This window comes from Vulpes vulpes, chromosome 4 (assembly GCF_048418805.1).
Source record: "Vulpes vulpes isolate BD-2025 chromosome 4, VulVul3, whole genome shotgun sequence".
Taxonomy (NCBI): Eukaryota; Metazoa; Chordata; class Mammalia; order Carnivora; family Canidae; genus Vulpes; species Vulpes vulpes.
In genome coordinates, this window is record NC_132783.1 from 27,799,850 (window position 1) to 27,817,956 (window position 18,107).

The 18,107-nt window shown below is 39.9% G+C and overlaps 1 protein-coding gene across 4 annotated transcripts in view; it reads left to right on the plus strand.

Moving 5' to 3' along the window:
• The first annotated feature begins 6,610 nt into the window (after positions 1-6,610).
• SEC24D (SEC24 homolog D, COPII coat complex component) overlaps positions 6,611-18,107 on the plus strand; it is a 102,088-nt gene continuing 90,591 nt past the window's right edge. Inside the window, exons 1-2 of one of the 4 annotated variants that reach the window (XM_026013459.2) lie at positions 6,611-6,843; positions 9,080-9,238. In XM_026013459.2, the coding sequence (XP_025869244.2) occupies positions 9,121-9,238 (118 nt within the window). In that variant the 5' untranslated portion in view covers positions 6,611-6,843; positions 9,080-9,120. Of the gene's footprint in view, positions 6,844-7,105; positions 7,628-9,079; positions 9,239-18,107 lie in introns of those variants that run through there. The other 3 variants (XM_026013460.2, XM_072755355.1, XM_072755354.1) reach the window with 3 other exon arrangements.

The window sequence follows — 18,107 nt, forward strand, 5'->3', positions numbered from 1 at the left end:
AGCCTGCAGGAAGGTGAGAGAATCAGGCTGAAAATATAAAGATAGACTAAGAGGTTGCATACATAATTACCATTCTGGTCAGTGAGTCACAGAACTACAACCAGCTATAAAGGCTGGAGCTGCAGTCTCTGGCTGAGTAAGCCCACATCAGGAATAACACAGAAGGATGCATATTCCAGAAATATTAGCAGTCTTTGCCACAATGCAATATTCCAAAATCTAAATTTCTGATATTTTTATTTATAATAGCAACATAGAATTGCATTATTTTTCTAGATAATCAAGTAAGAGGATTTGAGGAAGGAATCAAAGGAAAATGATTTCTTCTTGTTAATAAGCATATATTCAAGCACTAACTTCAATTAGATAATACCATTGTTACCTCTTCTCACTACTATTTTAGTGAGTTATTTGGTACTATTTATTTATTTATTTATATTTTTATTTAGTACTTTTTAAAATTTATATTTATTTATTTACTTATTTATTTATTTATTTGGTACTTTTTAATTCTCAATTCAATCCTGATAGCAAAAAGGGAAATATTTGTGATAGAATATCACATAATAAGCTTTCAAATCTGTAGACAGGGCACTTAGATCATCTCTTTCCCTCTGTCTCTCCCTCTCTCCGTCTTTATTAAGTAGGCTCCATGCCCAACGTGGGGCTTGAACTCATGACACTGAGATCAAGAGTTGCACCCTCTACCAAGTGAGCCAGCCAGGTGCCCCCAGCTTTCATTATTGTGACGGTGAGAGTGTCTTTCTTATAAGCATTTTGTTAAATAAAAATTGGGTTTCATTCACCTAAGTGCCTATTCTCCTGCCTTCTTTACCTTGGTCTAGAAAATCAGTGCAATGAAATCATTGAGACATATCTCATTGACTTCATCAAGTGGACAATCTTTGGAGTCAAAACTGTGGTATGAGTAATGGGTGAGCTACAAATCTAGAAGCATGGCTATGCAGTTGTCATGACTCAGTTTCCCACAGCTTTTATTTATTTATTTATTTTTAAAGATTTATTTATTTATTTATGATAGACAGAGAGAGAGAGAGAGAGGCAGAGACACAGGAGGAGGGAGAAGCAGGCTCCATGCCGGGAGCCCGACGTGGGACTCCATCCCGGGACTCCAGGATCGTGCCCTGGGCCAAAGGCAGACACTAAACCGCTGAGCCACCCAGGGATCTCCTCCCACAGCTTTTAAAGTAGGTTATAAAACTGCATTTTCTATTCCTCCTCAAATCTTAGACACCACCAAGAAAACCTATGAGAAACTGAATGTGCACTCATTGCAGAATTCCCTGGGGTTTCATCCTTAGACTTTATCTCCTTAATTCCATTGTCACAGATATACTGTTAATAATGATAATTATGTTGGTGGTATCATAACAACATTATTGAGCATTTATTATGTGCCCAAAACTGTACCAAGTACTTTACTTGCATTATTTCATCTAATCCCCACAAAAATCTTGTGATTAGTGTGATAATTGCAGCCATTTTTGTTAGTGAGGTTATTGAAGTTTAGAGAGGGAACACACAGCTAGTTAAATGGCAGAAACAGAAGTCATGACTTGGTCTGGCTGCAGAACCCCATCTCTGCCTGCCAGATTGATTTCTGGAGCAAAAAAAGACTGTGGAGTTATCTTCACTTTAAAGTTTTCATTGACTCTGCATTGCCTCTGAGAGACCCCAGGGCTTGCTTAGCCTGCTTGCTTGATTTCATTCCTGTCCTCACTCCTCTAGAATCCCATCTTCGAGGTATACTGGACCACTGTACCTCTGAATGCCCTAGAGTCCTTGTCTTCCCTCTTCCATTCCTGCTATTCTGCTATTCTTGCTACCCCTCACTCCTTTTTCTTTTGCCTAGCTCATTCTTGTCCTCAGGGGCTCAGTTCAGATGCCACCCCCACCAGAGGTATCTCTCTCACTTTCCAAGTCTGGGTCAAATGTCTCTTCTTACATTTTCCCATGGAAACTTGGTCTTCTCATTGAATGCTAATCCACTGTACTATACTTGTAGGTCCCACCAGACCAAGTGTTGGCAAGCTTTTTCTGTAAAAGGATAGGTAGTACATATTTTAGTTTTTTTGTGAGGCTTGTGGCCAATGTCACGACTACTCAACTCTGCTACTGTAGTGCAAAAGCTATCACAGGAAGTACGATAATGAAAAAAGCATGGCTGTGTTCCAATAAAACTATTTATGGACATTGAAATTTTAATTTCATATATTTTGTATGCATCATGAAATATTATTCTTCTTTTGATTTTTCAACTGTCTAAAAATATAAAAACCATTCTCAGCTTGCAGGCTGTACAAAAATAGGCAGGTAGGCCAGATTTTGCAGTTTGCCAATCCCTGTACTATTTCATGAACTTTTAAGAGCCAGAGAAGTGTGTCATTCAACTTTATATCCACATTGCTTAGTACAGCACCCAGCTTATAGTAAGTGCTTAATAAATACTTGCTAAATAAATAAAAATCACGTAGCTAATAGTGAGTGATAGGTCAAGATTCAAACCTGAATCAAACTGACCTGGTAGTAGAATGTCACACTGCCCAATGTGTGGCCAAAACCATAAGTGATGTAAGTACATTCAGAGAAAAATATTCAAGATATTTAAAAAAGTAATTCTAGCTAGGAGCGAAATTACTGAGTCATTTGGTAACTCTGTATTTAACTTTAAAAAATTTCTTCTAGAATCAGCTCTGATAAGTTACATCCTCACTGGAGATTTCAATTTTAATTATTTTGTTATTGTCTTTTGGGGGGAGAGTGACATTGCCTATTTTATTTTAAAAATAAAATTTCATGAGAGGAAACATTGACTAATTGCTAAGAGTACAGTCTTTGAAGCTAGACCATATTTTTTTGAAACTACATTGTTTATGTGAAGTTCCTAAGAAAAATAAAGACATATATCTAAACAAAAATTTGTATTTGAATGTTCATAGCAACATTATTCATAACAGCTAAAAAGGGGAAGCAACCTAACTGTGCATCAATTGATGAATGGATAATGAAATGTGCTATATCAATGGAATATTATTTGGTAATAAGAAGTACTGATAGGTACTACATCATGTGTGGACTTTGAAAACATTATGCTAAGTGAAAGGATAATCACAAGGGACTACATATTGTATGATTCCATTCATATAAAGTGTCTAGAATAGGAAATCTATACAAGATAAAAAGTAGACCAGTAGTTGCCTAGGGCTGTGGAAGGGGAGAGTAGGGGAAAAGGGGAGTGACTACTAATGGGCAAGTTTTATTGGGGAGGAATGAAAACATTCTAATATTGGTTGTGGTGATGGCTATACAACTCTGTAACACACTAAAAACCATTGAACCATATACTTTCGATGGAAGAATTGTTAATTATATCTCAATAAAGCTGTTATTAAAAAAAAAGAGAAAAAGGTAATTCCAGAAGCACTTTGGTGTAGGGCCTTATTGAATACTTGTTGAATTGTATTGTTACTGTTATTGATTGCTACTGAACTTAGCCTACCAAGTACCCTTTTCCCCACTACCATTTAACTTGGCCTTATTGACTGTACTTTTGGATATTTAACATAGTCCAAGTCTTGGCTATTTCAGTTTTTTAAAATGTAAACCCTCTTCATTTTTAAAAAATTTTTTCCTGTTTCAGTTTTTTAAAATGTTTTATTTATTTATTTTTAAGATTTTATTTATTTATTCATGAGCAACACAGAGAGAGAGGGGCAGAGGGAGAAGCAGGCTCCATGCAGGGAGCCCTACGTGAGACTCGATCCAGGTCTCCAGGATCACGCCCTGGGCTGCAGGCGGCGCCAAACTGCTGCGCCACCAGGGCTGCCCCTGTAAACCCTCTTCAAACCCTAGCTTTTAAACCAGAGACCCCAAACTTAAGTTACATAAATGCTTAGATGGGCCCTTGGGTGGCTCAGTAGGTTAAGTGTCTGACTGTTGGTTTCTGCTCAGGGTTGTGGGATTGAGCCCAGAGTCCAGCTCCATGCTCAGCAAGGATTCTGCTTGAGATTCTCTTTCTTCCTCTCCCTTTGTCCCTCCCCCTGCTTTCTCTCATAAATAAATAAGAAAATAAGTAAGTAAATAAATAAATCTTAAAAAATTTAAAATAAATGCTTAGAGCATCATAGTTCTTTTCTTCCAAAGTGTATATAACAGAAAGAGCCCAAAGTATTGTCTGGAAATTCATTATCTTTCTGTATAGTCTTATGTAGTTGAGTCTCTTCTTTCTTTTCCTTTCAAAGTTAGAAAAGAGGAGTGCTTGGCTGGCTCAGTCAGTGGAGCATGTGACTCTTGATCTCAGGGTTGTGAGTTCAAGCTCCACACTGGGCATAGAGATTACTTAAGAAATAAAATAAATAAATAAAGGTAGAACAGAAAGACCCTGAAGAACACAGAACCCCAGCACATGGACATTCCCTGTGATCTCACCTTTCAATTAGGATATGGTTACCAGGGTGACCACATAGATTATACATGGAAGATGAGAGGCTGACATCAGGTGGCATTGGGGTAGTTGGACCAAGGAAGGCTGGGAATCCAGGCTAACCTTCCTGTTTGAAGTTCAGCAACCCCCTACCACAATAATAAGGTCAGAAATTAGTCACTGAAGGGGTGGTTACTTAAGGTCACAAGGAGGGAAGCAGGATTGAAACTAGAAGTCTATTTCATAAGAAAAAGAAATATGTGATTTCTAACTCCAAGTACTGGTGGAGCTGTATGGTCTACTAATATTGTATTTATTTGAAAACTTAAATATAAGGTAGATATAGGAAAGAAAGTCAAAACCATTTAATAGAGCAACTCAGAGTAATATTAAAAAGAAGAAAAATGGGGTAAAAATTGCTTTGAAATTAAAATCAGAAGGCATGACTGCCAACTCAAAGACTAGTAAGTTATTTTAATTTTCTGAAATTTGGCTTTTTAGTCTATAAGATGATTTGGTTGAATTCAGTCTTCACTGAATATTGAGTTATCTATATCTCTAATCCCTTTCAACTTTAAATATTTAGGAATTCAACACTGTCTTAGAACTGAAATCACACATTGTTTGTCCTGGTGCTCCAGAACAAGAAGTGAGAAAGGATTTACAAACTGAAATTTAGTGGTTTTCTAGAGGCAACAAGCCAATCAGCTGATTACATAGTGTTCCTGTCTCCAAGTGACTATTCTCTCCTACATTGTGACATAACCGTGATATGACAACTTTTTTTTTTATTGCTCTTACAAGCTGTGCTTCTTCAACACACAGACCAAAGCTTCCTAAACTCCATCAAATATTTCCATTGTATTGAGAATACAAGAAACAAATTTAAAACAAACTTTTCATTGTGGATTCTCAAATCTGACCAGTGTTGAAGCTGGATGTAGGCAGTGCATCACATCTTAAAATTGTAAAAAAAAAAAAAAAAAGAAAGAAGGCGGAAGGGACCATTAGTTTTTACCATGCTGGAATCACTGAAAATGCCTGAAAAACTCATGGAGCATTTCAGCAGTAGCATCATACCTATACAAGTTTTTGCCTAGGGATTTCATCAATTAAGGGATTTGTCAAGTATTTTTTTATCTTCTTGTAGCCTAGAAGAAATATATATATAATTTTTTTTTAAAAAAAATTTGTTTATTTGTTCATGAGAGACACAGAGAGAGGGGAAAGTATATGTTGAAAACAAAACGCTGATGTGGTTTCCTTGGGTAAGTTTGGGCAAAGTGGTAGCTCTATCAAACCTAGGGCTGGCTGAAGGCTTCTCTCTCTGGGAGTGGGACATTGTGACATGGTCCTAGTTTGAAAGTCTAGATAGAGAAGAAGCCAAGTGCCAGGTGTCACGTATGTTGCCTTTCTCAGCTGTTTCTCACAATACAGTGAGCTAAACAGGGGGTGCTTTCACATGTATCAATCCATGTTTGGCGTGGGTTCAGTCACCTTCCTTCATCATGAGTCTGTAGGCATTCCTAGAGGGAACACACAGAAATCCAGCAATTTCAGCTTCAGTGAAGACCCCTCTTCCCATACTTTTCAACCCCTTTCCTCCCTGTTTTTCTCGTGGCCAGGCCGCCTTGGGTTTCCCTTCCTCCGTATTGCATTGCACGAATACGTCATCGGATTGTCCTTGTACACGTGCCAGATTCGCCCTTAAATTCTAATCTCTTCGCGGGTCTTACATCGTATATATCTTCTCGTATCCGCAAACAATACCTGTAATATCACAGTTATTCGAGGAATATTCGAGTAATATTCACAACTGGTTGGATGCACAGCTTAAGCGGCAACCTGTTGAATGAAAGAATGAATGAGCCCTCATTACGCACTCCCGCCTTCCTACAGGGGTCCACAGCGAAAACGTGGCTCTGACCTAGCAACAGCGTTAACATTTTGAATGTTGTGGGAAAACAAACAAACAAAACAGAGGATGAGGCAAAAAGAGGGAAAAAAAAAAAAAAAAAAGGGAGTACGGACGGTCAATACGCCGGCCGCGCTCCAGCCCCGGCCCCGCCCCCCGCCCCCGGCCCCGCCCCCGGCCCCGCCCCGGCCCCGCCCCGGCCCCGCCCTGTCCGGTCTGTGCGCGTGCGCCGGCGGGAGCGCGGCAGCTGGTCCGAACCCCGGCGCTGGGGGCGCGCAGCCGGGAGAGTGTTTGACGTGGCAGTTCCCAGCCCGGCTGCAACTCTGTGCGCGAGACCAGCCTGCGGGGACACGCACCGAGCCGCGGGGGGGGGAAGGCGCCGCGGGAGCAGCGGCCGCAGCGGGAGCTGGGTCACCGGGGGTGCCCGGCGCCAGGAGCAGAGCGCAGGCTCTCGGGAGCCCGGCGGCGTGCGGGAACAGACCAGGTAGTGCCTCGCCCTGCCTTGCTCCGCGCCGGCGGGACGGCCCCTCCGCAGGCACAGCTGGAGTGGGGTGCGGTGCCCGGCCTGGGGGGGGGGGCGGCGGGCTGGATGCTCACCTGTGGCAGGCAGCGGGGGAGACCTCCTACTTTGTCCCTTTAGCCCTTTCGCACAGTTTAATATTGGGGGTGGGGTGGGTGGGCGTGGGCATTTTGTACCCGCCCCCGCCCCCATCTTTTTGTCTGGGGATGCTGGCAACGGCGCGGTTAGCGTCCTCAGGAGCCACGGTGTTCCGCTGGCACGGGCAGCGGTTTTCTGGCGTCTGTATCAACTTAATTCCCTCTTTGGAGGATGGTGATATTGGAAATACTCATGGTCAAAAATGGCAACTGTATCTTCAAGCCTCGGGACATCCTGGTGGCGAAACCAGTTTGTCCAAACCCGAAGTTGGCCCAGGGGGGTGAGAGGCACGTCTTGGGTGTCGTTGGCCGGGGACGGCGCGGGGCGGGAGGACGACCGGGGGCTTGGTCTGCGATTGAAGCTCCCCGGATTGTGATCGTAGGCCTGCTCTTGCCAAGTGGCTTGGTGCCATGTCGTCGCTGCTTGAAGCTGAGTCAGGTTTCTGTAACTTGGGGCTGTGTGAGGAAGTTTGACGTGGCACACTAGGTTGCGTGAGGAGGCAAATTCCTGTCAGGACCAGTTAGGAGGGACGCGGCTGCCTGCTTCCTGCTGTTCGGAGCGAACATCCCTGCCTTCTCTCTCCGTCACTCAGCAACAGGCTGCTACGTAGGTGTGTGCTCCTGCTGACTTCCTAAATGTGCTTGGTTGGAGGAGCTTGACCAAAGCTCAGGCTGCCACGTCTCTCTCTCTCTGCTAACGTGGGAGGAGGGTAAGAGTGTTGTCAGGAACAAAGTGGACCAGCAGCCTTTTGCCTCTCTCTCCTCTCTCTGGTTCTTTCCTTCTGAGGAGGAGGAGAAAAATGGTCTTAATCACATTTTCATCTGGTTGCTTTGATTTTGGAAAGTTAGAGTTTAATAGGAAAATGAAACCAAGAGAGGAATGAGGTTTCCTGAGCCTGGATCTATTTCAAGTCTTAGCAGGTATCACTGAACGTTTTACCTTAAAAGGTGGCATCACAAAATAACAAAAGGAAAAAATATTCCTGCCAGATGAAGCAACTGGAAAGAAATTGTGGTATCGGTGTTTTATGTCCCTAAAGCCTTCAGAAGCTTCATTTTGTAAGAGGGAACTGAGGCCCAGAGAGGTTCTTCACCTTATTCCACGTCACACAGCCAAGTATTGGTAGATTTGTGGTGAAAACCGACTCCCTTTACCAGGATTCAGAGCATTTTATTATTATTATTATTATTATTATTATTATTATTATAAAAATTCTTTGAGAATAGTTTCATGAAATATGTTTTATTTCATGAAACCTGGAAAAAAATGCTAAATTTAAAACAAATTGATGTTTAACTTCTGAATAGAATCCGGATGGGTATGTTGTATTGTCAGACGTGTGTGTACATGCCTGAACATATATGAAATTGCTTTTTTTCCGTAGTTCTTAAGTATATGTGTATATGTTCTTAGAGGTGTGATATTTAAATTAGAAAGAGAGTCTGTCATCTTTGAATGAGAAACCACTGATAACTCAAATGTTTGTAGGCTGCAACCTGGCTTAGTCATTTTATGACTCATAAAATAAGTCCATTACCAACTTCTTTATCTTCTGCTATATTTGTTAGACTATTGATTTCTCTTTATCCTAGCTGCCTGGCTAAAATTACTAATGCGGATATCACTGAAATGACACAAGTCACGAAGCTTCTGATTGCAGACCACTGGCAGTTCTACTGGTCAGTCAATTGAATGACTTGTGATTATTGCCAGTGGTATGCTTTGTGCTGAAATGGAGCCATGGAAACCAAAGGCACAAAAATAGTGGATACATTTATGAAAGACTATCTGGGAAATAGTTCATTCTTCCAATGAAAAAGTGATTGGCAGTAATTCAGATTTTGTGCCTGAGAATTTGCCTATAGAAATGAGTTACTGAGTTCCATAGACCTATGCTTAGAGCTTTTTTAGAGGATATTATGATATATTATATGATATGAAGACATCTCACACCTGATATTTTCCTCAAACCATTATAAATATTTATTAGCAGTGTTCGTATTTTTAATAGCATTAAGTCACTCAAGCTCTCTTGTTGACATTTTCTTCTTTTCTGTTGTAGAATCATTCTGTAGAGCTTTCCCTTGGAATGATATTTTCATAATGAGTCAACAAGGGTATGTGGCTACACCCGCCTATTCTCAGTCCCAGCCTGGAATAGGCCTTTCTTCACCACATTATGGACACTATGGGGACCCATCTCATGCAGGTTCTGCACCAGGTAAAGTGCATTATTTTGGCTTACATGTGATTATTGATTCTCAGGCTGAGAGACATAAGATATTCTGAAAGAGCAGCTTTGGGAGTGTTGAATGGTCATTATATGATGCATGTGGTTTGAGAGTATAAGCTTATTTGGAAAAGTCTCTTATAGAAGAAGCCTACATCATCAATTTGGTTATTGCTTGGAATACAACGAGTTTGGTTTTTAAAAATAGATTTAAAAAAGGAAGCTTCCTGAGTGTTTTCTTTTTCATAAAACTTGTTCTAAAAATAGATTTAAAAAAGGAAGCTTCCTGAGTGTTTTCTTTTTCATAAAACTTGTTCTTGCTACTAGTCGGTGGTGTGAGGTTATTTAAACATTCAGTAAAAAAAAAAACCAAAATACATATAAATATATATTGAAAAAATATATTGTACATACTATATATATATTATATACTAAACATACACATACACTGAAGTGGTTTTGGCAATCATATTAAAAGAAAAAGGTTTGGTATTGGAAAAATATGATTCAATTCATATACTAAAGATTACTCCATGATAATAACAAGAAAAACAAGGCCTTGCCTTGAAATCATTATTGAACAATATGGGTTGCTTTAAAATACAGTATCCAAAAGGGAATCTTGGCTTTGGGGGCAGAGATTGGGGGAAAAAAGGAGTAATGAAGTGGGACCATTGCTCTGATAGCAGTTGACACCATGAGGCCACCTTCCTTTATCAGGGGACCAAGTTTCAGGGTTGGAGGGAGGTTAATAATAGCTTGTTTCAGGTCTAACAGCCCAAATTCCTAAAAATATTTGTGTAGGACAATTCTTTGAAATTTTGAGAGAATCCTAAGAAATTCAGCTCAAATCATTGGTTGAAATTGTCTGTATATAAATCAGTCTCTCTTGGGGATCATGAGGACTGACTCAGATATATAGGATCTGGGCTCTGCTGGATAGCATGTATGGAGTGCAAAGTCACTGAGGGGTGAGGAAAGCCCTGAGGAGGCTTGGTTATAGCAACCACACACAATTTGTTACAGTAGATGCTCTAAGACTTGAGTTTCCTGTGTAAGTCACCCTTGTGATTTAGTGTGTCCTTAATTTTTAAAAACTTTCAGATGAAGCATCCTCCTCTTGTCCAGAACCAATCTTCCCTGTAATATTTATAGATGTAGATCCTGTAGGAACCATATTTTTCTAATTTCTATCTGATGGTTCATTCTCCTCTATATTTGTATATGATGAAAATTATAAATTGTTCCTTATGAGTGCTTCTTATGTATCAAAAACTGGTCCTGAAAGTTTTACATGCATTATTTCATTTAATCCTTACACATTGCTGTGAAGTAGATTACTAGCCCTATTCTGCATCTAAGAAAACTGACTGGCTGGTGTACTGTGACTTATCCAAGGTCACAGAGGTGTGGTATAGCCAGGAATCATACCCAAGTCCCTCAAGAAAATAACAAACTCTAATACACACCGAAGTAGAGCGAAGTATCGTTTGCCCTTCCTTTTTCTCTTCACAGCCATCTTCTTAAGCAAATACTTGCTTCTCTCCATGACTCTCTATCCTTGCCTCTCAGTCCTTCTATGGCTTATTGTACTCTCTGCCCCATAGCTTGGGCCCCCCAATCCACTCTTACCCTTCTCCCACCAAGGTCATTAGTGACCCTATTACCAGATGCAGTAGACCCTGTCCTGTCATCTTTTGAATTTGACACTGTTTCTGGCTCTTGTTTGTACAAAACGGTCTACTCCTTTGGGTCCAGTGATGCTATCTTTCGTTACTTTTATTGATGGCTTTCTGGACATCTTTTTCTAAGGAGCCCCCTTCCGCTTCTGAATGACTCTAAGCATTGCCGTTTCTCCTTCTTGTCAGTGGATCTCAAGACACCCAAATGCAAAGAGCTCCAGGCCTCAAGGAACCCCAAATCCTAAAGCCTCCGTCTCTAATACATGAAGGCTCCCCACCCCTGCCTTGACGGGATCCCAAATCCTGGAACCCTATTTCTTTTCTTTTTTTTTTTTTGGAACACTATTTCAATCTACGTTCTGGTCACAGGTCCAAAACACCAAATCTGAGTCACTGGCCCCAAAGGACCTCTCAGGACCTTGGCCAGACCAACAGCCTGAGGGAGAACCCGAAGGCCCAGGGAGTCTAGGGTGGACCTGGGGCCCTGACCACCAACGACAGCTCACAACTGCCCCTTCCATTGCATGTCCCCGAACTCAGCATGACCCCCATTCTCTTCAATAAAGATGTTTCTATGGCTGAAAATAAATAAGTAAATAAGTAAATAAATAAATAAATAAAATTTAAAAAATAAAAATAAATTTAAAAACTGCTCTCCTCAGGCTCTGTGGCTGTGGATAGTCCCTCTCCCACCAAGACAGAAGGCTCTCAGAGGGCTCCCTGGGAGTTCTGTTGCCATTCCTTTTCTTTCTATGGATTTTTTTCCCCTAGACTGTAACGTTCTGTATGAAGTACTAGTCTCTCAGATCTGTTTCTCTAGCCCATATGTCTCTCCTAAGCTGCAGACCCATATTTTCAGTTGCCCACCTGTTTATATGGGCACATTAAACTCAGCATGTCCAAAATAATTCAGAATTTTTTTCATGAAACCTATTTTTTCCTGGCATTCCATATCTCACCCAGCGTCATCATCATTTACTCAGTTATCCAAATTAGAAACTTTCACTATTAAAAACAATCTCTTCCTGGGCACATGGGTGGCTCAGTTGGTTAAGCATCTGCCTTTGCCTCTTGATCCCAGAGTCCTGGGATCAAGTTCCGCCTCCCCTCTGTCCCTCCCCCTGCTCATACTCTCTCTCTGTTAGCACTCTCTCTCTCAGCTCTCTCTCTCTCTCTCTCTCAAATAAATAAAGTCTTAAAATAAAAACAATCTCTTCCTTTTGCCTTCTTCAATCCAACTGTCCTTCCAAATTCTTTTTGAATGATTGTAAACCTCTTTCCTACCTGCTTCCTCCTCTCTATCCTCTTGTAACGCTTCCTGTTCAAGCTGTTCATCTTTCACCTGAATTACTAAAATCTCTTACCTATTCTTCCTCTCTCCAGTACGTGCTGGATGGATTTTTATAGCATGCAAGTCTAATTTTTTACTCCTTTTGCTTAAAATCTTTTATGGCTTCCCATGGCCTCTCATTGTATTTTTATTTTATTTTATTTTTTTATTTTTATTTATTTATTTTTTCTCTCTGATTGTATTTTAAGCTCCTTAGACCTTCATTAATATACCCATTTTCTTTTCAGCTTGTCTGCCCCGTTACCATACCTGTTACAAGCAGTGATACTAACCCATTAGTCATTTGGAAGCTGGTTTGTACTTGTACTCTGATTTGTAGTCCACACTACCAGAAGGCCAATCCACGCCTTCACCTTGTCCTCCCTGTAGGGTATTTTACCTCCACACTCCTCCTTCAGATTCACCTCAAATGTTGTGCCTACAAGCCTTTCTGACCACTGCTTCTTGAACTTATCTATAAATCTTTCTTCCTTTTGTGTTCTCCTAACACCTGTATAGGCCTCTATACCATTTACTACAATGTATTATAACATGTGCCTAGAGCAGAGAAGACACTAAATGAATATGTGAATGACAAGGTACTTCATTCATCAGCAACACTTTAGTACTTACCAATATTAAAACAACAACAACAACAACGAAGAAACTGTTGGATTAAATCCTTCACGCTTTAATTTAAACCCCTTTCTCCTTATTTAATTCTCATATGGATACCAGGCTATCAGACTCTGTAAATATACCTCTCTGTAAAATATGGTGTTTTTGTTTAATTATTTAAACAAATAAATTTAAACTCAGTACAAATAAATTATTTATTTATTTGTACTGAGTGACCCTAGATCTCCTCATCTTCTGTGCCTTCTTTTCTAGCCTTTTGGTGATCCTTTTCTTGGTTTTGTGACGGACATAGGTGACTAGGTGACATAGTTGTGATTCCTTGAACTATTTATTCTAACGTATATCTGGGCAGTACTAACTCTCTTTTTGTGTTTCTCACAGACCATACTTCCATTTGTGCCTGTTGTGTGATGCTAGTGCTTTGTAGTAATGAATTTAACAGATTTATTGAGTGAGCAAAATACTTGCGGCACTATTAACAATGAATAAAATAAACCTAATCTCAGCCCTTGTAGTACTTACCTATCTAGTGGGACATGCATTAAGTAAATTGACAGTGGCAATACAGGGAACAGTGCTATCATAATACATTTATCATAATAAAGGAGGTAGAAGGTGGTATGTAGCACATGGCAGGGGCATATAACCAAGACTTATGGTTTTGGTTTTCCAAAACCAAGGGAGTTTTCCTGGAAGAAATGACTTGGAATATGAGTAGAAGTTGGCCAGGTAAGGAGGCAGCTTGCTAGGGTTTGGAGGTGGCCCTTTTGAGCCACATGCAAGAGGTTCAACATGGCTGACAGTGAGAGATATGCCTGGAATGGAAGATGGGGTCATCTTAAGGCTTTATTTTAAGGGCAGTAGGTTGCCACAGAAGCATTTTAAGGTGAGAAGAGTCATGATCTCATGTATATTTTAGAAAGAGTTACACTCCACATTAGAAAGTGTGGAGAAGGCATCAGGCCAGGACACAGTGCTTTCTGGAACAGGGTTTCTCATCCTCAGCACTGTTGACATTTGGGGCCAGTTAATTCTTTATTATGGGAGGCTGTGCTGTGCAGTGTAGAATGTTCAATAGCATTCTTGGCCTCTACACAGTGGATACCAGTACTACCTTTCCCCATCTGCACCTGCCCCTTGCCCCCATCCCCCGATTGTGGCAACCAAAAATCTTAGACATTGCCAAATGTCCCCTCAGAGGCAAGATCACCTCTGATTGAGGACCACTGGCCTAGAAGCTAAGAGGCAAAAACTGTTGATGTCCTGGAAAATAAGGTAGGGCTGTGGAAGTGGTGAGGCTCGTAATACATAGTAAACTTACATAGGTACACTACCAGGCACAGTGCCTTAGGAATAGTAGTCGTTGTTATGTCCATATAATAGGGAACTTGTGTTTATTTTATTTTATTTTATTTTATTTTATTTTATTTTATTTTATTTTATTTTATTTTATTTATTATTTTATTATCATGATAAGTACATTTATTATCTCCATCACCTATTTTACCCATCCCCCCCACCTACCTCCCCTCTGGTAACTATTAGTTTGTTCTCTATAGTTAAGAGTGTGTTTGTTGGTTTGGCTCTCAAGTCTCTCCCCTTCACTTTGCTCATTTGTTTCATTTCTTAAATTCTGCATATGAATAAGATCCTGTGACTTTTGTCTTTCTCTAACTTATTTTTGCTAGAGTTAATACCCATTCTTCTCAAACTCTTCCAAAAAAATAGAAGAGGAAGGGAGACTTTTTTTTTTTTAAAGATTTTATTTATTTATTCATAAGAGACACAGAGAGGCACAGACACAGGCAGAGAAACAGGCTCCATGCAGGGAGCCTGACATGGGACTCAGTCCTGGGTTTCCAGGATCACACACTGGGCTGAAGGCAGTGCTAAACCAATGAGCCACCTGGGCTGCCCAGAAGGGAAACTTCTTAATTCATTCTATGAGGCCAACATTACCCTGATACCAAAGTCAGACAAAGATACCACAAAAAAGAAAACTATAGGTCTATATTTCTCACGAATATAAATGCAGAAATCCTTAACAAAATATTAGTGAACCGATCCAATAGTACGTTAAAAAAATCATATACCCATGATCAAGTGGATTTATTCCTGGGATGCAAGGGTGGTTTAGTATTCGCAGAACAATCATCATGATACATCATATTAATGGGAGAAAGGATAAAAACTATATGATCAAAGACAAAAAAAAACTATATGATCATTTCAGTACATGCAGAAAAAGCATTTGACAAAGTACAGCCTCCATTTATGATAAAAACTCTTTGCAAAGTAGATCTAGAGGGAACATACCTCAACATAATAAAAGCCTTATATGAAAAACTCACAGCTAATATCATACTCAGTGGTGTGAAACAGAGTTTTTCCCCTAAGGTCAGGAACAAGACAAGAATGTCCACTCTTGCCTCTTTTATTCAACATAGTACTGGAAGTTCTAACCACAGTAATTAGAGGACATAAAGCAATAAAAGACATCTTTGTTTATTTTAGATAAACTTTTTTTTTTTTTCACAAATAGATTTTAATTTTGGTTTTAGTTTGCCAGATCCAGGGCCAGATCCGTATGCTTTACATGATGTTGTTTTGGTCAGGGTTTTTTTTGTTGTTGTTGTTGTTGTTGTTGTTGGTCATAGAAATCACTGTAGCAGAATGAGGGTTGTTAAAAAGTATCAAGAAGCCAAAAGAGTACTGGAGAAAGCTGGGACCAAGCTTGGGACTCCATGGTCCATAGAAATGCACACCCCACACAAGACTATTCCATTAGCAACCACTGCCTTTTTACCCCAGAACCACCATCTCTACCCTGTCTAGAGTCTCCCAGAGGGGTATTGTTTGCTGAATTTAGAGAATATGGCAACCCCATTTGTAAGAGTATTTATGCAGTGGAGATTCCATCTTTCTCACTCAGGACCCTACAGAAAGGAAATAGAATTGGTATTGAGTAAGCTAGTCTATAATATCTGCCACTGTATTAGAGACCAGTTGGTGATTTTAGAGAGTTTTCTTTTGACACAAGCATAGTTAGATCTTTCTCATGGTATGGTTTTCCTTTCCTCTTAAAATTCTTGTACTATTCTCTAAGGAACCTGATTTCTTTTTATCTCCGATCACTTTTGAAAATACCTGTAATGTGGCCATAGAAAACTATGACTTTGCAGATAACGGTGATACTGATTGCTCTTTGTCTCGAGGATAGAGTCCAAATGGCATACAGGACTTTGCAGCCCAACCCGACCAACCAGGATAGCCTCTTTTCCAGCCACTTTCCCTCACAGTCTCTCTACACTGCACCTTCTACCAGTCCTTGATTAAGTCATGCTCTCTCATATCTTTGCACAAGTTTTCCCTTCTACCTGAAATCCTCTGTCCTGTCTCTATACAAAGAAAACTCTTGCTTGTCTTGTAAGATTCAGCTCAAGCAGTCCTTCCACTTTGAATTTTTTGATTCCCCTAGGAAGAGTTACCTTGTCCCTCTGCATATTATACACTAATCACAAGGCACTCTCATTGTTTACATGATTGTGGGTTCCAAAAGAGCTTTCAGTGTCTCAAAGGCACAATGAATGTATCTTGAACAAGAATGAGTTTCAAACATTGCCATAGAGTTGATTTTCAAAATAAAAAGGAAACAATGTTTTAGTGAAATTGGTATATAACAGTTCTGCTTCAGTAAATGTAAACTTTTTTTTTTTATTTTGTTTTTGGAAATGTAGAAACTTATGAATATGTGCATCCCATGGATATACATGGGAATACCCAGACATGAGTAATTCTGGAAACTGTTTTTATTCCCTGGACATATATATGAGGGTGGGTTGTTGATGAAATGGTATTTACTTACTTATCTAAAGAAATTAGAATATCTTTGGTTTCATGTAGTATGTGTATTTTAGCACTAATGTTGTGGATTTTCTGCTTTTGTCCACAATAATCTTTCAAAAATGAAAATACAAGTATGCATATAATTATGGTGTATATGTTATGTTAGAATATAAATCCTTGAAAACAGGAGGACAGGGGATATGGTCAGAGGAGAGAAAAACCAAGATTTGTTAATTGGATGCTCCCATACTTATTGCCTTATTCAATTCTCAGAACAGATCTCAGAGATAGGGGACATTACTGCTATGACACAGTTTTAAAAGTTGAGGTTTCAAAAGATGGAAGTGTCTTGTCAGATAACTGTCACAACAGTTAAATGGTGGGGAAGGAATTTAAACCCAAATCTGTATGACTCCAAGACTCATGCTTTTCTAACTTTGCTGGCTTTGGAGTTCAGAACTTCATATAAAAATGTATTGTTATAAGAAAAATATTTGTTTTTTTTCTTATATGAAAAATTGCTAAATAAGACTGTGGCTTTAGGGATCCCTGGGTGGCGCAGCGGTTGGGTGCCTGCCTTTGGCCCAGGGCGCGATCCTGGAGACCCGGGATCGAATCCCACATCGGGCTCCCGGTGTATGGAGCCTGCTTCTCCCTCTGCCTATGTCTCTGCCCACCCCCTCTCTCTGTGACTATCATAAATAAATAAAAAAAATAAAATAAAATAAAAAGACTGTGGCTTTAAAGGTAATATAAAATTTTTCTTAATTTTGAGGAATCCTGTTTTAAGAAAAGAAACCTTTGTGGAAAAGTTTCAATAATATTATTCATGGGTATAGCCATTTCCCTGGTTATATTACATTTTATATTACCCAAGCATCTGAAAGCATGCTCTCAAAAGTATTATGATGATAGTTTAAGAAACTTTTTTTTTTTTTTGGCAACTGCAAGGCCATCCAGTCAATTCTCTTGTTACCTGAGAGAATAAACTCTCTAGAGGAAGATAAAAGAAGAAAGGAAATGTTGGGAATGACATCATCTTGAGGTCAAGTGGAGGAGTGCACAGAAAGCATCTAGGAGGTCATTGATGATGGTGCCAGAGAGGAGGGTAAGGGTCAAAAGTGAGTTGAGTGAGCTGGCACAAAACAAGCAGATTGGAAGTGGAGAGAGCAAATAGAAGACATGTTTTGTTTTGTTTTTTTTCTTTTAAAAGGCTAGAAGGTGTAATCTAGTCCAAGGCTTTCCTTTTGCAGTGAGGGGGAGGGAACTGAGGTACTTAAAGATAAACTTCTGGCCCAATACCATACATCTGTGTGCTAGTAAATGGCCAGGTGGGGCCTTGAACTCCTCTGACCCATGTTCA